At 37.2% G+C, this 25,907-nt stretch overlaps 1 protein-coding gene across 1 annotated transcript in view; it reads left to right on the forward strand.

Annotated features, from left to right (window-relative positions):
- Window positions 1-25,907, forward strand: part of ME1 (malic enzyme 1) — a 173,240-nt gene that overhangs the window by 69,404 nt on the left and 77,929 nt on the right. The window contains exons 4-5 of the mRNA XM_068678068.1: window positions 6,375-6,450; window positions 8,586-8,747. Of these exons, the coding sequence (XP_068534169.1) occupies window positions 6,375-6,450; window positions 8,586-8,747 (238 nt within the window). The remainder of the gene's footprint in view (window positions 1-6,374; window positions 6,451-8,585; window positions 8,748-25,907) is intronic.

Below are 25,907 nucleotides of genomic sequence, written 5' to 3' on the forward strand. Positions count from 1 at the left end.
AGATATAATTTTATCTACTCTGTTGTTATATGGAAAGGAAGCATCAATACTGTCATTCCATTCGTTCCATTTATACATCATTACATTCCATTTAATGGAATACTTAGATCATGAAGTGTTGTGCTGTTGATTTTGTAAATAAAGGAGGTGAGACACTAATTTAAAAAGTTTTATCTAGATAAGAAATAATGTTTATTTTATATGATTGGAAAATTAAAAAAAGAATTATTAAAAAGCCTGCAGTGACAAAGTCTATGAAGTTATTGCTTTTACTGTGACAAAATCTTAATTTTCATCAGAAATAGCCAGAGGTGCACATTATGGTTTCGTGTACTTGCTCTAGGTGTACTACATAAGTCTTGCTTTAAATTTTTTGCCGTGTAAAGCTTGTAATGTTTTATTCTGATTGTATTAGTAATCTTTTTTTTTTTTTTTTTTTTTTTGCATTAAGAGCAGTTGAGGAATTAATTCGTCATGTTGCTTTTCATTGCACTAAGGTCTGACTTTGCACAGTTACGGAGCCAGAGTTTACTCCAATGGCATTCTGAAAAAGTGAGAGCAGTATGTTTCAAGCAAGACGTGCTTGAAGCCTTTTTCAGATGCTCAAGGGTGGTTGGGGCAATGCTTGTATCATTGATCTCCTCCCCACATGTGGATGGCTTGCTGCGTTGCAAGTTCCTGAAGAGCAGCCTGTGGTTCCCCTCTTCCCTAATCCCACATGGGCTGGAAAAGGGGGTGAGCTGAGACCTGAAGTCAGCTCTCTTGGCAGCCTTGACTGTATTTGAAAATGCATTCACAAATTTCAGTCCAGCTGGGTTGTGACATTTTTTCCACCAAGTAGCTACTTAACCCACTTGACTTTATTATTATTACCATCATAATTATTTATATTTAAATATTGTTTCAATCTCTATATTGAAAAATCCCACGGCATCTGTGTCTCTACAGTTTTGTGCCTTTTCTTCCTCCAAACTTTTCTGAAACCTTGTTCCCTGAGGTCATTTTTTCAGATGACAGACTTAGAGCTACTGTCTTTTGGGTGTTTTTTTATGCTTTTATGCTTTTCAGGCTTTATTTGTATTGCAGACTGTAATGTTCTTTAAGTGCCTTGAACTTCAATCTCTGCTACGTAGATGTTATTTTTAACTGAAGTAACTGTTTAAAGCAGTCCATATACTAACAGGGATTGATAAATAGCTTTGATGGGTCTGGGCCCTTGAAAGAGTGCTACACAGGCTGCCAGCAGCACTATTAAATAGTGCCATGAGGCAGTGTTGTCGAAAGGGAGTCTTGAAATGAGACTGAATTCTGATCTGCTCCTGTAGCTAAAGAGCGAACGGTCAGACCCCTTGACATAAGCACTTACAGTGATATATTTTTCTACAGTTATCTCCCTACACTCCTACACAAATAAGGTTTTTGAATCTCTATAAAGTTTATAATGATGCTTCTGTTTTTCTTCTAAGTTTAGCTAATTGGAGTTGGCAGATGTTATCTTCTGTCTTCCAGAATACTTGAAGCCAGCTTCTTCATAAAATAACGATTTATAAACCATCATTTAGGATTGTTTATCCATATGCCAAACATTAAAACACATGTATTATTTACAAGCTGTTATGTCTTTCCCAGGTTAATATCTTATTCTGCATTGTCTTTCACATACTGTTACTATTTAACCTGTTTTCTGAACTACTATACAAGTCCACGTTTTCAGGGGTGTTAAGAGTATGTGCTGTTCTCTTAATGCTGCTATTCCCATTTTTTATGTCGTTTTGGATGTAGTCTTTGTTTTGCTTCCTACAAATGTTTATGTTTAAATATGGTTTGCATATGCAGTGTCTAGACAATCTAAAGCCTGGGTTTCTTTATACTGATGAATTCAGGATGAAGCTCAGTAGCAGCTGAAATTTCAGTGGCAACCACTTTATTTATTGGAAGAAATACTCATGCATTGTAAAGTAATGAAGTTCACTCCTCTACGGAGGGCAAGGTTGAAAAAAATAAAAATCTGTGAACAGCTTCATTTCTTTAATCAGCCCAAATAGTACTTACTAGGCCACAGAGGTCTTGGGAGGAGCATTGCTACGAAAAGGACCCTAGAACACTAAGATGTAATTAAAAGTTTGGGAACATTTTGTCTATGACAGGAGACCATACTGAACAGTTACAATGGGAAATATTATTATCTCAGGGTGAAAAAAAGTGTAAACTATTCTTTTGTGGGGATTTAGGTAGTCTTAGTTTCCAGTACAACGTTTATGTAAAGGAATTTTAACAGAGGAAGCAGGGAAGTAGCTTGCCTCTTTCTTGCAAAGTGCAGGAGTTTGGGAAAGTGCAGGCTCAGAAAGAAACTGACGCTGCTCCCTGAGACTTTATTATTTTTATTATTATTATTATGATTAAGCTTGTTGATTTAGGCAGCATGGGAAAGTGAAGCCACCTCTATAATAATTCTATATACAGTTCATAATTCAAATAACAGTTTTGAACATGAAGGGTTGTGAGAAAAGTTTGAACTTTTTTCATTAAAAAATGTTTGGCATTTTCTGAGACGTGTTAGAATACCTCCTGTTATTATAAGCAGAGGGAAGAAAGGATTGTTTTGTTACTCTGACACATTTCCCTGAACTATGCTTTAATAGAAAATAGACAAATACATTGCTAGTGGAACATTATTTCCTTGAAGCATAACAAATAATAGCCTGTTTAATTCTGTTTACTTTGTTCTAATAGCTCAGAGTTCTAGTAAAATAAAACAAAGTCAAATTAGATGATGCTGAATGACCTCCACATAATATACTCCAGTATGGTGAACTCAGTGAGCCTCCCCAAAATCCACCCTTTTGTGAGTGGATCCCAATGTCCTGGCATCACTTTTTTGGGCTGTGGGCTTACTGGTGTTGTGACAAGCAAGGAGGCACAGTTACTTCTTTGCATAACTTTTCCTGGACTGTAGCTTCATGTATTTTCTGGGTATTCGAAGTGGGCATTAGTAGAGGTGATCCCTTTGGCTGGAGTGGCAGGAACCAGTGCCGAACTGAGGTCTAACTGGGGCCAGAAGAAGTAAAGGTGGGTCTTGGTGCCTGTGTGCAACTTGTTGAACGTGTAGCATGTTTGAACGCGTTTTCCAAGACATGTTGTGTGTAGATCTACATTGTGCCACATTACTTATTCATCTGCAGAAGCAGCCCATCCTGAAGTACCGAGTCAAACCCATGGACAAAACTTATGGTTATTAATGTCATACACATAGGGACAATACTGTCTTATTTCTGCACTGAAATACATAGAGTTTATCAATAAATTAATCCCACTTAAACTGTGTAGCTTCCAGCCTACAGTGTTTTGTGGCTAGAAATTGCTGCCACTCTCTTTTCCCGATTCCTCGCATGGCTGTGCTGTGACAGCCAAAAAGTAACTATCGTGTCTGCTGGCTGGCTGCCTCAACACTTCGTGTCACCCTCGCCCCCTTATAATAACTGTGTGCAGCTGGTGCTGTTTCTGGCCATAGCAAGGTCTCACGGAAAAGAAAAAATACGTGGCACTGCCTTTCAGTGGCTGAATGCTCTCATGGTGGGCAGCGCTGCAACCTGGCAGCGTAGCTTCTTGCAGAGGAAACCTTAAAGGAGAAAAGTGCTTTAACTGAAGAAATGAAGGATGAGGGCAACAGATACAGACAGAAGAAGAGATTCCTATCACTTTCCATATTCTTACAGAATAAAGGAACTCTGCCTTTAAAATCATCAGCATCCTCTCTGTCGGGACAATGTGTCCAGAAACGTGTTACTAACATAGAGAAGAATGGAGAGAAAGGGGGAAGGAGGGGAACAAAATGCTTTTGACACGACTCTGTTTACACTTCACCCCTATTTCTCATTGTTGTTTGAATGTGATCCCGCCTGGACAGATTTTTGAAGCAGGCTCTGAATACTTATTCAAAGATCCTTACAAATATCCTGACAAAGTTCCTCCTGGAGCTGCCGTCCGGCATTTATTTTGCTCCACTGTGGAATTTACTCCGTGGAGACCTTTCTCCCTGCTTTGCAAGAAAGAGGTCACTTAACCACACTGGGCTGGACTCGGGCGCTTTAGAAAATCCATCCAAAATCTCGCTTCATTTAGCACTGGGCTATGAGGTCCATGTAAAGCGGAGGGCGGGGAGAGGCAGAAGGGTGATGTCTTGGGTAGCTTTCCTCCCGTGCTCTTCATTTTCTTTATCATGCTCATTGTCTCCACATTGGCTCTTTCTGAGGCTAGCAATTTTGAAAAACTCTGTTTGATGCTTCATATAACCAGTTTACACAACATTTTATAAAACCTCTTATTATACAGCACATCAGGGAAGAAGCATCAGCATTTATTTTGCATTGCTTCTTTAGAGCATTTCAGTTAGCACTCTCTGTTTCAGGTACCTGAGTTGCAAATAGAAACGCTTGTGTACTGTAAACTCTATAGCTTCTTAAAAGTGCTTTAAATATTAACTCTTGGACCCCTGCAGACTCTAGCTTCCTCTGAGCTGGGGCAATTGATCTGCTGCCTGGTATTACTGCTAAGAAATGGTGACAGAGATCGGCCAGCCTGCTGCATTTGGGCTTAGCCTGAGGCAGGGGAAGGAAACAGGAGTGCCAGGGACAGACAATTCCCAATTCTAGGGGAAAATGCATAAAATGGAAGTTAAACAGTTAAAATTATGATCCTTGTGGGTCCCTTCCAACTTGGGATATTCTATGATGCTATGAAATGTTTAACCACAAATGGCTGTTTATACAGCGCATACTCCTTTATGCAGTGCATATGTATTTTTCATGAAGAACATCACAATTTTTATCCTGCTTAGTTAGCTGTGTGAGGTTGTTGCTTCTGTTTCAGTATCATTAAGATTAGGAAGGTTAATTGCAATGTATCTTACACTGTCTTTTGTTCCAAAGAATAAACGAGTTTGATTGTATTTTTTTTGCATCGTATATCAGGGAGGTGAAGACAGTTAAATATGAAATAAATATAAAAATATAAATATATATTACACAATAATATATTTCAATATTATGTAAATAACCCAGTATGTATTTACTATATAAACACATGACATTAGGTATATTTATTAATTAATATATTTTTTAACTTCTGACTTTTGGTTTCTTGACTGTACTTTTAAACACTGCAGGATTTTTTTTTGCTTGACTTGCAATACTCACAGTCCTATCTGACCAGTGTTTCCCTCAGTTACTAGTTTTATTTAGACCCACATGTACCCAATATTACAAATATGCCAAGATGAATGGAGATACTATACTAGACTTAGATTTAAATTCTTTTTAGCACTTTTCTCTAATTTTTACTTTATAATTTTCATCTTGAAATAGGTGGATGAAATGCTTTAGAAGAATGTTAAAAGACAACTCCTTATGCTTATTATTGCAAGGTTTATTTAACAGAAGCCATCCTTGGCATTTACTTCTTCATTGTTGCTTTCTCCATGGTTTTGGAAGAGATTGACTTCAGTGGGGGAATTTTTTCTGCTATCTCACATGAGAAATGTAGATAAGAAAGGGAATTAAATTAAGTGGACTTGGCTATATATCTGCATGTCAAGTGAAATAGATGAAGACTAAAGGGCTGAAGAGTAGGATAAGTGAAGAGTAGGATAAGATACCATGTTGATTTTTTTCTGTAACAGAAAATGAAATTAGATCTTTTTTTTTTTTTCCTGACAGTTTCCTTTAAACTCTTAGGTATTAATGGAACTAAAGGGCAATTTAGAAACAGTCTTCTAAGTAAAAATTCAGTATGCTCAGCACTATAGGGAGTACTTTGTACTTTCCAAACAAAGAGATTTTCATTAGATTATTTCCCACTTGTGTTTATGTCAATGAGGAGAATCTAATGAAATAGGCAGACTGTTCTCAAAGTACATCACTGAATGCTCCTGAGGTATTCTATATAATAATAATATATGGCATTTCAGTTTTCATTCATAGATTACAACTTTGACTTATTTGTACCTATAAATGTTAGGACTGTGTAAGCATTAGTGATCACTGTTATAAAATGGATGTGTTTTGTGGTCTGGGATAATTCATGAATTTGAACATAGCTAGTACTTGGGGAGCTCTAAAATCAAACTCAGTAATTTGCAGAAATAATTCCTGCAGGTTATGAATCTTTGAGCAGTTACGTTTTCTCTCAGTAGAAGTCAGAGAAAATGTAACTAAATGCAGATATTTAATTCACTCGTTCCTACAAAACTGAGCACTTACTGAACTGAATCCATGTATGTTGGAAATGTATTTGCATAGAGTTATTTTATTATTTAATTTATTTACACTGAAATATTTAATTGCTTGTTTATATGAAAAGTATTACTTTCTTTGCAGAGGACTTTTTATTACTATCCATGACCGGGGACACATCGCTACAATGCTCAAGTCCTGGCCAGAAAATGTCATCAAGGTAATTTCAGTTTAGTTTGTTTGACAAAGCTGACACCATTTTGCACCTGAGTTGACTTGGTTAAGATATTTTGATGATCTTTTTCTAGTGCAATATATTATTCAGATTAGATGGCATATTATCAGTTAGATTTCAATTGTTTCTCAGCTTTTTTTTTTTAATAAATAGAAACAATGATGTTACAGCTATAGTGTGAAGCTTTTCCATTCTTACTTGTTTACCTATTGGTATCCTTTACTGTGTTATTGATTAATTGGCCAATATGCATTTAAAAAAAAAAATCTGAATTTCTGCATTTCACAGAATCACCAAATGGTTGCGGTTGGTAGGGACCTTTTGAGATCATCTGGTCCAAACACCCTGCTCAAACAGGGACACCTGGAGATGGTTTCTCAGGGCTATGTCCAGTTTGGTTTTGAAGATCTCCAGTAGTGGAGACTCCACAGCCTCTCTGGACAATCAGTTCCCATGTTTGGGTTAGTCCAGCAAAACTACTAAATTTTCAGCTAAAGTTGTTTGTCACAGAATGTGACAAAGGAATTTCTATGTTGTCAGATGCTTCCCATACCGAGCTTGAAGCTGAATGTCTGGTTGCTGACTCATGTAAACCAGCCGAGCACTCATAACATTCAGGGCTGAGAAATAATCGTTGCTGTAAATAAGGATTGTCATTATCAGTTCCATGCATTTAGCTTCTTGTTTGCACAGTGTGAGTCTGGGCAGTCCTGTCTGAGTGTTTTATTTTGATGAGATTACAATCCCTTTCATCTTTTGGTATCAAGAAGTCACTGGCAGTGTTGAAATTTTGGACAAGAGGGTTATGGATGTGGCGCTCTCCCTCCCAGCTCCCTGGCTGATCCGATCTTGGAGGGGTGGCACCACCGTCTTTATAAAAGCAGCTTGAAATTTGCGGGTCATGCTCAGAAAGAGATCCTTTACTGCATTCTTTTATTTCTTCCGGAGTGTGATTTATGTTTTAGCCAACTTCATTTATTCAAGATTTGGAAGTTGTACATAGGGATATTCACAATTCTTTCTTTAAAAAAAAAAAAATCCATTTGAAACCAGAACATGTATGGAATTTATATATATATATATATATATATATATACACATATGTATATATATATACATACATATATATGTAATTTTGTAATATCCAAAACTCCACCAAATTAGAAAAGAAAAATCATGCATTGTATTTACGATAGATGTCATTGTTGGCAGTAGGCATTGTAAAGTTTTTTAACAGCTTCTGCTAGGCCTCAAGGGCTTTGCTGTAGTAGTTGTACTTCATTGCTCTTGCTACAAGAACGTTTTTGTAGTACTACCTGCTTCGTTGTGATTAAAATGCTAACACAAGAGTTTGACAATTTGTCTGCAGCTACAGCAGTGGCTTTTTATGTATTTTTAAAATGTTATCTTGTATAAAGCTGTTTAAGGTTACAGTTAGGTTGTCTCTAACTGTAGACTCGTGCTCATTATGAATACACAGGTTATGATGTTTCTGTTCTTTATTGTGAAAAGTCTTCCTTGTTAGTGCAGACAACTTTGTGTGTTTCACTGAGTTCCTGTATTTCTATCAATGGAAACACATGCTGCCTCGTATGTATAAATACCACAGAGTGTGTTATTTGCTTAAAGGAAAAAAAGAAACATTTTCAAAGGTTAAGAACTCTGTAGATAGCCCTGTGAAAGACCAGCAGGAGAAGCTGCTGGCCCTATTTCTCCTGCAAACAGTTACAGCAGAACCCAGGAGTCCAGGGTTCATCTTTTTGTGGATAACTACCTTTCCTTTCCTATTGTGTTTTGATACTGTTGACAGAAAAAATGTAAGAGTCAATGCCAGTTCCCTTGTAATGTAATACTAAATACCTCTCTTGTGTATTCCTAAAAGCTTTATAGTAAAGTTCTCCATTTACATTGAAGCAAGAGTCTAAAAAAGTGTAACAATTGCACAGTGAAATACAACAAAGCAATTCATGGCCTTTGTTGTACTATTGATTTATTTGTACCTGTTGCAATTTTAAAGTGAAAATTAAAAGACCATTGTAAGATGATAACAGAATACTTAGTATGCACAGTACTGTATGAGAAAGAAGTGATGATTACAGTGCTTTTATTTTTTCCTCCAGGCTATTGTGGTGACAGATGGAGAACGTATTCTTGGTCTTGGAGACCTCGGCTGCTATGGCATGGGCATCCCGGTTGGTAAACTGGCACTTTATACCGCATGTGGAGGAGTGAAACCTCATGAGTGCCTACCAGTGATGTTGGATGTGGGAACAGATAATGAGGTAAATCCTTCTCTGAGGTATAATACTAGCAGTTTCAAGTGAACTGTATAAAAGTTGAATTGTGAAAAGTTGGATTTCCTTGTTATGATACAGTTTTTGATTATGCGGAACCTAAGAAGTCTTATGGAAAAACTCTCATCCTAATGCACTGTGTAGATTGTTTTGTAAGGCTCAAGTAGGTAAGGAAGATGTTGTCTGTAAAAATGTTATGCATACATTGTAAATGTTAGAAAGTGGCATGGGAAATTAGATCTCAAGAGGGGGACGACAGAGTTAAAATTATGGTGCAAGGCAGCATTCCATCTCTACTTCTGCTGCGGAATTCTTCTGCAGTGATTTCAGATGTGAATTCATTTTGGGGGAACAGCTTGAAAGAATAGCCTGGTATATGTTAGGAGTGCACATCTATGTACTTCAGCTGTACGTTGACTTCAGCTATAGGAGGCTCTATAATCCAATGAATTTTCCCCAAATGACGTCCCAGTGCTTCAAGTAAGTGGACTTTACCCTCTTTTACTTGGCTTCCCGTTTGTACAAAGTGGAGAGATTTAAAGGCAGCTAGTTGCTGAAAACTGGCTTTGTTATTTCCAGGCCTCCCAGGATTACTAGTTAATTACTTGGCCCCTGTTGTTTCTCTTTTTTGCTGAAAGAACATTTGAATTATTGACTCTGAATGATGTCAAATATCATCAGCTATATCATTATGCTTTAGCAGAAATTACAGTATAAATGATGCAAGCATTAAACTTTGTGCATGATAAATGCATCAGAGATTTATGAGTATTAAAGCTAAATAAAGCATCTCCATACCAGTGAATTCAGCTGGGATTTCTAGATTGTTGGGCTGGGTGTGTGCAACTTCAGCTTTATGCACACACCTCCACCCCTTCCCCACTGGGATAGTTTAGACAATGCATCATGAAAGCATTACTGAACTGGGGAAAAGTCTGCTACTCTCTCTCTCTATCCCCCGAGAACCTTCTCCTGAAAGTGGACAGATTTATTTGTAAAATGCATCTGAACACTGTAGCACATAGCTATACCAAATCACATACAAGTCTCATTAGCTATATTTTTTGTTTGAGCAGCTGGGCCAGTTATTTATTATTGAATGTTTCTAGGCAGTAAATTATATCAGCTACTTATGATACTGCATTTTGCTTTAATGCCTGAATTTCACCATCATTTTCACTTTTTCATGGGGTATTATTTTCTTGAAATATATCAAACATATAATGTATACCTACAAATAGGAAAAAAAAAAAAAAAAAAAAAAAAGCAAAAGCATACACATACCAATAGCTCCACTTTTATGTCACTCTTCTTGTGACCAAACAGTGAGTTCAGTCAAGGTGTCCGGAAGGGTGGCCAACCTGAAGCATTACAAGATGCATACAAATTGTGTGAGCTGGGGTTTGTTGGTGCTCTGGCATACTCACCTTCTTATCAGGAGGATGTTTTTTGTTGTTGCTTTTGTTTTTTTCACTTGGATAGTTACTTTAGGACCATTTTGTGGACTGCCTCAATTTAGTTGTACAGTCTACTTAATCATAGCAGCTCGGTATGTTTCAGTCCCCAGCCAGCACTGTGGTTAGCAGTGCAGGAAAGAACTGATTCTGCTGGCATGCTTTTCATTCCTGCCCAAGTATACACGAAGCTCAGATGTGCACCCGCTGCTCAACAGTCTAAAAGCCCCAACAGAATTCTAAATTTACTGCTGCAAGAGACCTTAAATTTAACTTGAATGAAAGGGAGGCTGGGTAAAGAGTTGTTTTTTTGTTTGTTTGTTTTTCCTTACTGCAGTAGTAATTACAAGAAATTATTATATTAGCTTACGACTCAGTACTGTTTGTATTCATCTGGGTTTTTGCAGGGGTGAGGAGAAGCCAACAGCATGTGAGAAATGAAGGCTCTGAATCACAGCTGGGTTGGGGTCTGCTCTGGAGGCAGCACTACTGCTCTTTTGGGGTTGTGTTATATTGCACTTCAAAGAGTAGATCATTGTTTTTTCCAGCTGGGATTGGGTGCTCAGATGTTTAAGCATTTATCTTAAAGGTTTAACTGGGAATGAGACTCCTGAATTCTGCTGGAGGACTATGAGCAAGCTGGGCTCTGCTGTCATGCCTCCTGAAGAGCCCTCATGGGCCTGCTCCTACTCCTCGTTCAGTTGGCTCTTGGCTCTAGTTCCCTGGCTACTTCAGTCACAGTCAGTGATGCTGGGGCACCAGCACCCTTAAGCTCTTCCCTCTCACACCCTGCCTCTGCCCCGGCAGCTCCTGTTCCCTCCCCACTGTCAGTGTTTGTGTCACCACTTCGGGGAACCAAAGTGACCAAAAAGTGATCATGTTTTGCTGGCTAAGCTGGTTATATTAGTTCAAGCTGCTGCCAATTCTTTATTTTAAAATCTAAATCTTTTGGAAAAATAACTGTATCTTTATGCTATATTCTCTTGCCCAAGCCAGAATTTTCTATAATGAGACACAATAGAAATCACTCTCATAACTTGAGCATATATAAATAATAATTATGCTGAACATGTTTTTTGAAACGTGCAGATGTTTTCCATTTAGATTAGCTCCTTCTCCCTTTCTGTGGGGGCCTCAGTGCTTTAAAATAAGTTTCAAAATATGTTTTTTTGGCAACTATAACCCTGTTTTGCACAACCTGCAAATTCTCCAGAAAGATTAAATCTTACTTTAAAGCAAGATTGCAAGAAAAACTTCACAAATTCTTATTCTGTGTTGTTTTGTTGTGCATAGGACACAAAACGGTACCTCTATGCAGCAACTCACTTAATTTCTGATAATTATTAAGTGCTTTATTACAGTTAGTTTTAGCAGAGGTATTTTAGCTGTGATATTACCATGCTACTCACACAGGTACAGATTAAGAAAATAAGCAAATTTGTATACAATTGCTCAAACAATAAGCGAGAGAAATGGAAACTACTTGCTTAATAGGAAAAATTGACATAGTAGAAAGACTTGCTTGACTGAAGTAGTAAATTACTCTGTGTAATCAATGCAGGACTGAGCATCTAAAAGGAGTAGTGTTGACCACTGCCAAAAACAGTATGCCTGTTTTGCAAGTCATTGGCAAATTGGAGGCAAACAGTTGCTGTTGGGACATTTTAATCCAAAACATTTTAAAACAGTACTATTAGTTATTTACAAGAGACCATGAAAGTCTTCCTGAAAGTTGTGTCTTATGCAGTAGTCATTTGTTTGTAGGGTGTGAAGATGGTACTTCTCAGGTGGGATTGCAATCCAGGTAAAACGTACTCATGCTCAGTACTCTGTCTCAGTACTGTTATGAAAGCATTGCTGGGAGACCTGAGGTGATGTGATTTCTGCATTCTGGGCATTCATCAAACATTACAGAGGTATATGTTAATTGCCTTGCAATGGTTACAGAAACAGCTTGCAAAGAAAAACGAATGGATATCAAGGCATCAGCAACTGCAACTCATTGGAGACCTATCTGAAATGTGTGTACTCACCTCTGTAAGTGGGACGATTTCAGGGTGATGGAAATAATCAATTTGAATCAAGGGAAAACATCTCAACATTAAAATATGAATGTTTGCTACTTGGAACTGTTATTAAACTCACAAAATAAACGGCATTGAGGCAAACCTGTTGGTTAAAAGCAAAACGCAAAGAAACTATCAAAAACTGAGTTAACAGAGAATTGAAAAGCAAAATACACTAAAGAAAAGTAACTTTATCCATACTAATTATGAAGAGCAAGAATGAGTTTTTCTGTTGTTCCTGAAACTTCACCTTAATGGTGGTACTTGTAGAAGTGTTCATTGTCAATATAAATGTGGTAGATGGTTTTTAAATGACAGTTTTATCTCTCAGTGAGAAGTCTTATTTTGCATTGTGTTAACAGGCAATTAATATGTTAAAAATCCTTAACAATTTGTCAAAGTCCTTAAATCAGGATGTCCAAATAATGCCAGTTATTATATAAAACAAACAAAAAACCCTGTGGTACAAACACTCTGGAACTTGCTTGCTGGAAAGCAAGCTGAGCTGAGTGGGGAGGAAGTATTGTCTGGTTTAATTGTATCTGGGAAAAATTGAGAAGTTCAGGAAGATGGAATTACAGCTAAGGCTTTTATTTAAAATAAAATGGTCCTGGTTGTGGTCCTGGTTATGTAACCTGACATAGAGCTTTAGTAAAATTAGCAAGATTGACTAATCAAGCAATAAGAGTAAAATAACTATTCCTGATTAGGATGTTATTAAAACCAGATTTAATTTAGCATTAAAATGAATTTAGGGGTTTTTGGTTGGCTCTTATTTTTACCTTCAGTAACACATTTGAATTCATACTGTTCTATTTAAGAAACAGGACCAATGAAAAAACAATCCAGACCTGTGTTACTACATAAAACACTATTTAAACCATATTTCTGTGAGGAACAATAAAATAGTTTCGGTTTTGTGGTATTTCAGAGTTTATTTTCAGTTCTGAAAGGTTTAATATCTTTATCAATGGCTTGGAGGTAGTATTTTAGTTTCCAAGGGTCATAGATAAGCCATGGTTTGGTAGTGTTATCTAGCCAGAGCAGGAATGAAATCTAGGCAGGCTGTCAGCTTGTGTTATACAGAAGTCAAATCAGTGGTGAAAGGGTTTCTTCTGACTGTAAAAATCTTAACCTAATAATGCATACTTTACAGAGAAATCAGCAATCTGTTTATCGGGTATTTTAGAAGAAAAGCTATAGCAATTTGTGGGCTGACAGAGCAGTCCAGTACTCAGGGGGCAGATTGCCAGTGTGAATTTGGTACTGGGAATGGCCAGTGGTGGGAGCTTTGGAAGGATTAGTTGTGTATTAGCATTTACGATAAATTTCTGTGTAGGTAGAAAACATTCAATTCTTTTAAATGGTACTTTCCCACAGTGCAGAGAAGTCAAGTGGTGTTGTAGGAACTTGTTAGGTGGGGAGTTTCTAGCAGCAAGCCTCCGTGTCCTGGAGCCAGCTATCAGGATTGCTCCGTGGACTCAGTAGATCATGTTGGTGGTTGGGCTTGGTGATTGTGAAGGTCTTTCCCAACCCAGATGATTCGATGATTCAAGCTGCATCCAGGATGGCTTCAAGAAAGCTGGGCATGCAAACCTTTTCTTGCACTGGGTAGACACAGTTAAATAGCTGGCTGCTCCTATACACCATCGTGCAGATGAATCGTGACTGTCAATTCACTTTGTGCAAATGCCTACCTGAAGTTGTTCCTTTACTCATAAAACTATCAAATGCATAGATGTAAGTACCAAACAGCACACATGAGATAGAAATGTGTAGCTGCTCGAGCAGCTACTGCTCCCTTGTCTGCCACACTGTGGGACTGTAAGGAACCGTGGCTGTTGTCTCAAGCTATTTCCTGCATGCTTGCTTTGGAATATTTTTCCCTTAACTTGCTGCAAATATTTAAATGCAGGAATGTGGCAGCTCGCACAGTTGTCCTAAATAGGTCAATGAGCATTACTGGGCTGGCAGTTCAGATGCTTCTGGAGGAATGACAGGCATCCATCGTAGAAGACTGAATCCAGAAAAGCAGAGGTGTAAATGCAAGCTCAGTTCTTCAACATGGTGCTGCAGTTAGCTTTCTGCATTTCACCAACTTGCTTCCAAGTGTCAGAAGTACTGGTACCAGCCTTTCAGGTTTCATATTCCTCCAAAATACCTCTCTATGAATGTGAAAAAGGAAGCTGCTGATAAAACACAGAGACAAACCTGCTTCTATTATTTGTATTCCAACCAAAATAGAAACTTGGACAGAGGAAAGCTGACTGTAGCGGAAAACTGTAATTTCTAATCTTATCAAACCAGAGATATAAACATATCAAACAAATCATGTACATTGTGTACAGCTGTAGGAATTTCTAAATAAGTTAGTCACAATTGGTATTCATTGTGGTTTTGCACTGTATTTTGTGTAGTTAATGTATTATAAAGTGGTTGCGGTCTCTGAATTTAAAGAGCTCATATTCCTCTTGCCTTGCCCTTGAATTATGGCTGTTAGAAGTAGAGCCAGCACTTCAGTGATAGCGTTACTGCAAAATAATAATGGCACATCCTGAGCTCCACGAATAGAGGTTGCTCCTGTCTGTGTAGAAGGGAGCTATTTTTGTTGCCTGGCCTATGGGGGTCTCGTTTCTCGGTTATTTTCTGTGCTGTGTTTGCTAGTAGCTTCGAGCATTTCTGGCATGCAAATGACACTGTGTGTGATGCAGCTGGAGGTTTCTGGATACACAGCTTCTCGTATAGGTGTGTTGAATCTGATCAATTTATCCTGGCTGGCTGAGGTAGACAGGCTCATTTCCCTGTCCACAGAGCAGCAAGGGCAGACCAGGTACTCAAAGGTAATGCTGTGGCACAATTGTGCTTTACTCCAGACATTAAGGTTTGTAAAACTATTGCTGGAGTAAATATATATACATATATATATATATATATATATATATATATGGTTCAGCCTACCTCCTATCCCTGCTGTTCTGGTAGGTGATAACTGAGGTAACCTCCAGGCCTTTTCAGGAGTTTTTCTTGCTGTCTGTGCTCTCTTTCACAAATTCAGTGCTATTTTTACAAGTGGAATATTTCCCCTTAGATCTTACTGTAAGATCGTTCCCTGATAGCACACTGCCAGCACTTCAACAAATGAGAAAATACATAAATATTTCTCTTTCCTCCCCTTTCCCCCTGCCACTTTGCAAGAAAATATTGTGGTGGGGTATTACTTTGCCTAGAGTCGAACAGGAGTCATTTTTTCTTTTCACTGCTCAGAAGTACTGAAAAGTCAAGTCAGTTCTGAATTATGGTTCTGTCCAGCCCATTGTGCAGAAGAAAAAAAAATATTTTGCAGACACTGGTAGTCTCCTTTTAAATCCATTCAGTTATTTGGAGTGGACTTAGTCTGTGTTAGAGAAGGGAGAGGACAAGTACAAGCTCTTTTTATTGATGGTTCTTCTAAAATTAAGGGGCTTGGGTACAGTGGAAAAGATAAAGAATTTAATTAATGTGTCTAACTGTCTAAGGGCTGAAGAGAGAGTTAAAAAAAAGGATTAAGGGTTTTTCAAGTCTAGATTTTATGGGCTGTAGTGGGAAGAAAATGGAAAGTCTGAATCTGAGTATGTCTGGCATTTCCCAGAAGTGCAGAAAGGGATATGGATACTGCTGGTTGATCTGAAATTGTCCTTCAAACCATGATTTCAATGAAAGAGAGATTTAGGTAGGATAAGGATTTTTGCATTGATGGTGATATGAAGCTTAAATGGGACAAAACAGTAACATACAGAGTGTGTTTGCTTCAGTATAGAGTATTTTTTCTCCATTGTGTTCCAGAAGATTTTACTTCTAAAATAAATATGACATTGCCCATCACCCCTAAACATGCTTTATTAAAACAGCAGGAATACCCAAAACTGTGCCAACATCCATAATATATTTGCAGACCTAAAGGGTGAGTTGGGGAAAGGATACAACTTACAACAGCCACCACTTGCCCCTCATTGCAGGGTCCTTTGAACAACTTTCTTGAGTTTATCACAAGTATCTGGTAGATATTTTTCATTACTTTTTGAAGAGCTTTCCTTTTCTTACTTTTTAGTGTGCTCTTATGGAACAGTTCTGGTTGTACATTTAGGAACATTCACAACTTGAAAATTTTGGAAGTTATTTTGACTTTAACTCTGAAGTGTCAAAAATTCATAAGTGTAATAATAAATCTAGATTTACCATTTGAATATGTTTCTGACATATGCTGCTGATCTGTTATTGACACATGTAGAACTGAAACAGTCTTTTGACTAACCTGCAGCTATATCTGTAAAATATTATTTTCCAACAGCCAGTTCTGTGAATTCATAGCTTTATATTTCTCAGATTTTGAGACTTGTGACCAAGCGAGGTTGGATTGTCAGGATAGCACATGGAAAATAACGAAACAGAAGAGGAAGAACAAATGATATCACAGCTTTAGGCAACAGACAAGAAATTACGTTAAGTAAGCTCAGTTTAAATGAAACTTGAAGTGAATGGAAAATTAAAGGTTTATATCTGTTGTCTTGTGAACAGTATATCCAAATCAATAGCCTGAAAAGATGAGTCTGCTCTCAGAAGGAAATATTGACCTAAATTGTTAAATGCATCAGAGGTAGAGGATAATTTGTAGCAGTTTTTACACACGTAATTTTAAAACAAATGTAATATAGTGACAAAAAATATTTACTATTTATCATGAAGTATCCATTTTTTAACCTAAAAGTTCAATTGCTGCCAAAAACGCTCTGCATTCTGGGTTATAGTTTTTAGGTGACATACCCAGCAAAGGACATAGTCAATCATGTAGTCATACATGATTTTCACATACTGGAAAAGTAATTAATTATATTGAATTGAAGGACTACATCTGTATTGTTATTAAATATTCAAGTAGAGTGGCATTTTTAGTTAAATCACAGAGCAGTTTCAGCTAGATATTTCTGTTCCTCTGTTTGCTTGTTAGAAGCGTATCAGTGGCAAATGCCAATGTCTCTCAGGCTTTCTTTGGGCTTTTATACATATCATCTTCCCTGAGTTTTCTTCAGGTTTATTAACATTTTCATGTTGTTCTTAGTGAATCATCTTAGTGAGTCATATCTTATCACTGCTACATGTATTTCTTTCTCATTAATATTTTCATAGCAGCTTTCTGTTTGTTATAGACATGAGTCCTTCAAATGATACAATAAACTCTATTTTTTCATTAAAGAAAGATGTCAAGTACATTCCCGTTGTTACAATCCACTTCAAACTTGAATATAAACCTCCTTTACTCCAAGGATTCACATGTACATGAAGTTCTTAAAACACTGATAAATTGTGATAGACTAGTTTGGGGGTTTACTTTACATTTTTGATGGAGGGGGGAGCATCATTTAAATTCCAAAGCCGATTCCAAAACTTCATTAGGATTTCCCATGCCTCATTATTTTTTTCTCTGTAGATCAGGCATTTCAGCCTGATGCAGTTTCTTAAGAAGCTTCTTGGCTCCCATGTGCCTGAGCTAGTGAGATACTCCCTGGAATATGTCCACTGGCACAGAGCTTTACATAGAGATTAGAGAAGTGAGCGAGCGGAAACATGGGAATATTTAACAGCATATAGGGCTGATTACGATTTTTCCACGGAATTTATTTGGAAATTTAATATTTCAAAATACATGACTTTCTGTTAATTAAAGTAAGAAACAAACCACCATGCAAACACCCATCAGAATTTCAGAATGTTGCCTCATTTTGTGTGAATAAGTAGGGCTGTGTAGGGACAATTTGGTAATTGTTACTGATATTGGAATTAGTTGATATTGAAATTCTTATCTTGATGGTAGCCATGGGTTTGGTTAAGTGAGGACATATCAAAGGTCATCTTCTGTAGCTTAGAATTCTTGCTTTGTACTTTCTTGTATCTACTGACTTTCTGGACTTTATTCAGAGAATACGGAAGGAACTGTAATTCTTTATGTGCTCTTCTGAATCCTGTGGAAAAAATATAAACATGAATTTTGATATATGTGACTTTTATTCTAATACAGACATTTCCATTATTATAAATAGTGAGTCAAATAAGAGTCTCCAAATGTCTCTCTAATCAGACATCAACCCAAATTGTTAGCGATATTTGGTTTCAATATATTTCATCACACAGAGTTAGGTACTATTTCTTGATAACTTTGTGTTTCTCACATGATATTCTGAAGTAATAGAGTTCTGCTATTTTTTAAATTGCAGTAATCATAGTATACACTAGTTTTTCATATCTCAATCTAACCGTAGGTGTGTGTTCAGACTTTACATTTATGTGGAAGTGTTTTGTGCTCATGCAGATGTGGCCATTAAATCATACACAGAGTTAATATGTGTGGGATGTTAGAAAATTCCATATTTTCACATGGCCCTGTCATCAACAGAAATGGTAAATTGTTACTTAACACGGAGGTCTTTGTTGCACAGAATATTCTGTATTTTGGAATACTATGTTTTATTTGGAAACCACATTTCCTCTTTTAATCTCGTTAAATATGTCAGACTGCGTGGTAGTTTGCATCTGACTTTTGTCCGTTTCTTTTATTTTTTTTCCATATGTTTCTATGTTCCAAATTTACTCTGAAAACTATAATCAATTTTCATAGACTCTTTTCTTGCAAACATATCCAGTGTGATGTGTGCAGGCAGGGTCACTGACGAGATGCATCAGGCAACTGTCAAAAAAGTTGCTGTCTTTATCCTTAGGAATGGAAAATGGCTCATTCTTCAGTCCAGGCTTTTTTCAGTGACCCAATTCTTTTAATTACTATTATTTCTACATGCTTAGGTGTTTCCTTGTTTGCATTAAACCTTCTAATTCTTCAGCTGGTAGAAGACTGTGTACAAATGGCTCGTGCTTCCTAAGGGATTCACTAAGTGTGCATTAGGAGAGCTGAACAAGAAAACATTGCTTACCCCTGCTATGAACTAATTGTGTACAAAGGGGAAGAGCATTTCCTCACCATATTTAGAGCTGTTAATTGTTTTGACTCATTTGCAAATGGAGAATATCATGTGCTATTCTTTACCACTGCATTCCCAGAGGAATGTGTTACATCACCTCCCTTGTTTTCATTTAGATGCTTTTCTCAAATTTTGTTAGGCACAGCTTAGTAGATATGAGTATTGGCAGATTTATCAATAAAACTGAAATTTAAACAGGCTTGGTTTTTAAGCATTTATTCTGTTTAAGTATTTTTCTAACTTAATTTCATAATAGGTATACTAACAGCATTTTGATTACCTGCGTATTCACTTGTAATGGGCTTCTTCCTTAACAGTGGAAAGACATTCTGTGTTAAAATTGTTTCTGTTATAATGCTTGTCGCTTTTTGTCCTAATATAAAACCTATCCTGGTCTACATTTTGTAGCAAATATGCTTACAGTCCTTGTTAAATAATAACAAAACAACATCATCAACAACAACAAACAAAAGTAAAGGCTTAATTTTCTTCACCTGAGGTTTACTGTTGTCATTTTACAACAAAAAGGTTACTGCAGTCTTTAAAACGCATACAAATGTTCTAGTACAATTAAATTAAAGGTGACTTTCAAGTAAATGTTCTATTTTTAGTATTCATATTGTGCAAAATAATATATTATATATTTCAAAACTAGACTTAACTTCACCCTTGTCCTGTATTTCCTGTGCTTAAAGACTTACACTGCCATAAAATACTGAAGATCAGTATTCACAGTCTTCTTGTAACCATTCAAACTTCTTACATTGTATGGGTACTAGACCCAAAGCTAGACTTTTCTAGTATACCCACATAGTCATCCACACTTTTGCCTCTTCCCTTTCATCTTTCCCATACTTACGATTCAACAGAATGAGCAATTATAATCTCATATTTGAATGATTCATCCTAATAACCTGGTCCCCCACTGCCGAACTCAATAAACCCCAAATGGCTGGACAAGAGATAAGCAGCTTGAAAGTCATCAAAACCTGAACTAATTATCAGAGGCTAATTTTATGAAGAAAAGCGGACACTTCTTGTAGAGTAGCTGTCTCAAATCGGTTTAATGAATTGTATCTTAAAACTACCTATTTTTGTTGAATGGCTTAGACAAGAGCTTAGACAACCTTAGATGTTGAAATATCCAATACAGGTTCTTAATTTAGATAACGTGAATTCATACCTGATTTGCACTTTACTTTCCTCTCTACTCAGACATGTGGTTGCTGCATTGCACAGAAGGCTTCTAAAAAGGTTAAAACTTTTTCTTTTTTTCTTCAATGTATGTCAACCTCTTATTAAACAAACAATTTGTATCATTAAGAAGTGCTATTCTCTTAGTGTGTGAGAAGACCTCACCAATTGTCTCTCACTGTTGTTCCATTGTCATCCTTTGAACTTTGCCATTTTGGCTAGGAGAGTGTGGTATTCTTTTTCTGAGACTGTTAATTTATTTTTATGAAATATGCTATTTATGAATATTTCTTTTGTGAAATATTTTACTTCATTAGACCATGGAAAATGTGATGAAGCCAGATGGTGTTTCGGATTGTCATATTTACCAAACAGCATATCTGCAGGGATTTTTAGGACACGAGAAGAAGCTGAGGAGGAAAGGGCATTAGCAAGAAATAACATAAATGCTGGCACAGGATTTAAGTCTCGGTTTCAGCTCATATTAAAAAAGCATGAGCTGTATACTGATGTTAACAGCAATTCTGTCAGTCCATTTCATTTCTTTTCACTCCACTTTTCAGCAAAGGGGATCTATAAAAGAGGGCAGAAATGAATATCTGGAAATGCTTATTTTGGATAGTATGCATGAATATCCATAGACCAAACTGATGGCAGACTTTATTTCAAGATATATCAAACATTTCCAACTCTTCAAACTCAGAAGACAGCAACAGATACTGTTTGTTTTTGTTGGCTTCTATTCTTTCTGAAACAGTAAATACTAGATATCTGCTTCTTCAGCAATTTGACACACAATGGAGAAGATGAGAGGGAAGGTGCCATAAATATAGCTATTGGTACAAAATGTGAGATAAGATGCATAATTTGTGCTTTCATGGAAATAGGCCTAGTGTCTGGGACAAAACGTCACTGGCTAACGGGAAGGGTGCTCCTACAACTGTTGAGCCTTGCAGGAGGAGTTCTACTTTGTGCACAGAACTGCTTCTGCCTTTTTTTTCCTGTTGTTAGGATAGACAAAGTCAACAGCTGAAAAGTCAGTGTCGAAAGAATGTCACCAGACTTGATTAATAATTTCCCATCAGTCAAAGGGACATTGTTAATGTGACTTTTTTATATGTAGGAAGAGACCCAGCCACTTTAGCTCCAGTGAAGATCATGGCTGAGCGTCAGCACAGGACAGAGAGATGTCAGGGTCAAAGATATTTTGGTGAATATGACCACATGTTTTTTTGGTGAATGGCCACCATAGGTTTAGTAGAACTGAGAAGACAAGAATATAACAAATGATGAAGACTAATAGTTACATGTGAAAGAAAATCAAAGCGAAATATCAGAACTGTTGATACAGAAACACGATGTGCTGATAACATGGAATAAGATTTTCAATTTTATAAGCAATACATTTGTGGAATGTTAAAATTGTGTGCTTTCAAACTGTGAGTTGAAAAAAAAATAAAACACCTCCAATTTCTGGAAAAATTTTCACTGATGCTAGACTTGTTGTTCAGGGTACTATGTAGGTTACTCTGGATACTATTCTAACCTTTCTTAAACCTTCTTAAATATTGTTGTTTGAATACCTTCTGTAATTTATTATAAGCATTTATTGTGGCACCCACAAGTCCATAGCATTCTTTCAGCATTTTTGGGTGGGGGTTCATGTCTTTCTTCATGTTTTTAAGAATAATAAACTTTTAAAGTTTGGTGGTGCTAATCTATTTCTGTAGCTTGTTCCCATTCTCCATCAGGTATATTTCAAATTATGAAGGATATTGTTAAATGTTTTGTGGTGTGTGACAGCACATACAGATTGAGATGTTAGCTGTTTAGTTGATGAGGTTCATGAAGAAGAAATGATGGTCATTAGCTGTATGGGGGCTGCTGACAACCAGTTGTGTAGAGAGCTTGTTAGTCTGTGCTTTTTTGGGAATTCACTAAAAGCTTTTATATAAAATAGATGTCATTGGTTGTAGGAGATGTCTTGCTAGGTGGTCTGATAATTACATGTATTAAATGCAAGAGATTTATCAGATTTCTTTGCTTTCTGATTATTATCTCTATTTTAAAAGATTTATTATATGCAGCATAATCTACTGAAGTCCTACACAATGTCAAATTCTTCAGGACTATTGTTTTCTCAATAGTCAAGAGATTAAGATTTTCAAGAAATGCCACTGGCATGCAGACAACCATTTGTTTTCAGTTTTACTGTATAAAAGAGTTATGCATCCTGAAATTGCGTCTGATGAAATCTTGCTCCAAAACCGTGGTTCTGAGTGTCTTCCAAATTCCAACTCAAATTACAGGCATTTGTGGAGTTGGCATCATCCCTATCCCTGCAGACAGATGTTAACATTAGGAGATTTCTCCGAAATTGTTAAACATAATGCAGTGTCTTTATCTTGCTGTATATTTTTTTGTGTATCCTAAAATACACAATGAATTAGGCCTCTCTGATCTCATTACCAACTCTGCTAGATGCAGTTCTGGCAGCATATGATATGGAGCATGCTAGCCTGAAGCAGTGCAGCAGTACTAGATATCTAAGTACCTTAGATATTGGGGTGATGCTGTTCTGTTACCAAAATCATTTGCGACCTCTTAAGAGGAAGAGACAGAAAGCAATATTAAATGGGGACTAATATGTTGTATCTAAGGAAGAGAGAAAAATTCGCAGGGAGAGGAGCAGGCTGTTGTCTGAGCTCCATTACTGGAAAGCTGAACTTCCCATGGCCTCTAGGAATTGTCCAGTATTGAATTTTAAAATACATAGTTGGGAAATCCTTCCTTTTAAGGGCCCCTACCCTAATCCTGACCCTAACCCTGGGGCTTCCTTCAGCCACTCTTGACTTTATCCTGTTACATGAAAGATGAGTGTGTTTTTTTTTTGTTTCTATTTCATTTACAAAACTCTTTAGAAAGGTGATTGTCAAGATGGGGAACTGGAAGAGTTTTTTTTAGAATAGTAACACAACCAAGAGATATGCATCGAAGTAATACCTGCAACTTATTTGACTGTTTATGTGCCATCGTATTTCTGTCTATGGAGAAAAAGACAGCATATGGTCAGATGAGGAGGAGGGAGAAGAGTTAGAAAACCTCTTCTAAAATGTACCTTAATTTATCTAGGATCCTTAAAACAATAAATAAGGATAAAATAAAAAATTCTGGGAGGTTTTTTCCTAATCCGGCCAAACTTTAGGGCATCTGTTGGGAGATGTAAATTCAGCATTTTACAAGAGTTTTCCAGTAAAGAGCAAATGAAATGATCACTGAAGTGTGTTACTGCAGATACGTTTCTTGTCTCCACATAGTGTTCATCCCAGGAATACAGCTGCCTCTGTGTTCTACCCACATGTGCCCTTTGTACAAAGCTTGCCTTTATTTTTGGATTGGCACAAGTCACACAGCAAATAGATCATTCTAGATTTTGTGTTGCATAAATTAAGGAAATTGTAAAATTAGAAATTTTCTCCTTGCCCATCCTCCTAACAATGCAATGTCTTAGTAATGAGCACCATGGCATAGGTGCTGTTTAGTGGAGAAGTTACACGTAGATCTGAAAAATGAACTCAATGCATCTGGATGGTGGAGGCACACAAACACATATCAGGAAAAAGAATTCTACAGCTAATCAAGTAAATGTGGTATAAGGATCAGAAGAGTGGTCTATAAAGGATTTCATGAGTTTTAGAGTTTCAAAGCTAACTTTCAGTTAACAGAAGATGTTGGAGCAACTGTATTTGTATTTCCTTGGGGATCTCTCATAGTTTTTTTATTTTTCTAATATGCAGATTTGACAAACTAACTTGATAGCCTTGAAGGAGTTTTTTTTTTTTTTTTTTTTTTTCCCCTCCAGTTACAGTACTTTCATAAATAACGTCTAATCCAGCCCTGAAGACAACATCTGCTTTTCTCCTTAGGAACAATGCACAGCTTGTACTGCAAAGTCAGTGATGGCATCTCTATGATATTTGCTTCTGATTGTTTTGAGACGATAGATTCTGTGTTTGAAAAGAGGCAATGTAAGCTGTTTCACCAGAAGAACTTCCAGTGGCATTTAAATTTCCAGGAAAAAAACTTTTTTTCCTTTTTTTTTTTTTACTTCATCTGTTGTATGACAATGATGTACTCTGGAGTATTCTTCAGTCATCTCCTATAGCTCATCTTCAGTCATCTCATATAGCTCATCTCTTGAGCTATACTTGCAGCTCTTCTCTAACTGGAAGCTGCTGTAGTGTACAGAGTGGTTTAAACTGGATTCTGCAATTAAGTTTACTTCAATAAATTTTTAGTAGTAATGGAAGTTTACTGGAATAGCTGTATCTTTTTTTGTTAGTGAATCTCTTTCACAGTATATTGGAAATGTGAGCAGGTAGAGCAAAAACCTAATTGTTCTGAAAAAAATATATCATTCACTTGATGTATTATTGCCTTTTAAAAAAAATCATTTTTAGTATTCAGTATAAAGGATGGCAACATTAGTTAGTGTAGCTGCAGTGTGTTGTTTGTAATGTTAGAGGCAATCCAGAAAGAAGAAGTTCAAGGGTCCCTGTGACTTCCACGTTTTTGGGAATGGAAAAGTCAGTCTAGGAAGGAACTTCCTAAGGCAAATGCATTGCTGATCGTTGATTGGCACCTGGCTGCAAACAGCACTGTGAAATTCAAGGTGCTCAGATATCTTGAATTACACCTGAAAATGGTGAGGTGAGCTTTTTCTTTCTGAAGTGTATCTTCTCCTTTCCGGTATTTTAGAAGTAAGCTCCGAGTGACTCAGCCTTGCAGGCTCAAAACAGAGAGCAACACCACAGCCCCTGGCACCTTTTCTCTTTGGACTTCGTGCTTCATGGGCCACTCACATAGGTTGTGACATTTTTTTGGCATGGTAAATTTTAGCCTTGCGGGCTTTGGCTTCCCAGGAGAGCTTTTGGGAGCTACACATTGCATGACCAGGAGAGGAGGGTGGTGGGCAGGCTGTGGATGGAGCCACCCATCAGACATCACGGCCGCAGGCCTCGCACACTGGGCCCTTTATCCCGTGCCACATGCATGCGCCGGAAGCCGGCCACAGAATGTCCTTGGCACGGTCTGGTCTTGTGCAGCCTCTTGCTCAGGGACAGGCTGTGGTAATTTCATAGCGTGTTACAAGATTCCTCCGTGAAGCATTTTTTCCAGTCATTATAGTCTTGCTTTTTTTTTTTTTTAATTAAAGTTCACTGGAACTGACAGTTTTTCAGCCGGGCAAAGCTGTCTGCGTGTGTGGGAGCTAGCTCTACAGTACGAGCAATGGGCTTAAGTGCTTGTGCGAGTCAAAGCTTTGACTGCTAATTCCTCTTCAGGTTAAGAAATTAATAACCTTCCTGAGCAGAAGGCAAGCAAAGGATGCAAAGGTCAAGCTGTAGATAAACAGTCTTATGAAAAGAA

This window comes from Anas acuta, chromosome 3 (assembly GCF_963932015.1).
Source record: "Anas acuta chromosome 3, bAnaAcu1.1, whole genome shotgun sequence".
Classification (NCBI taxonomy): Eukaryota; Metazoa; Chordata; class Aves; order Anseriformes; family Anatidae; genus Anas; species Anas acuta.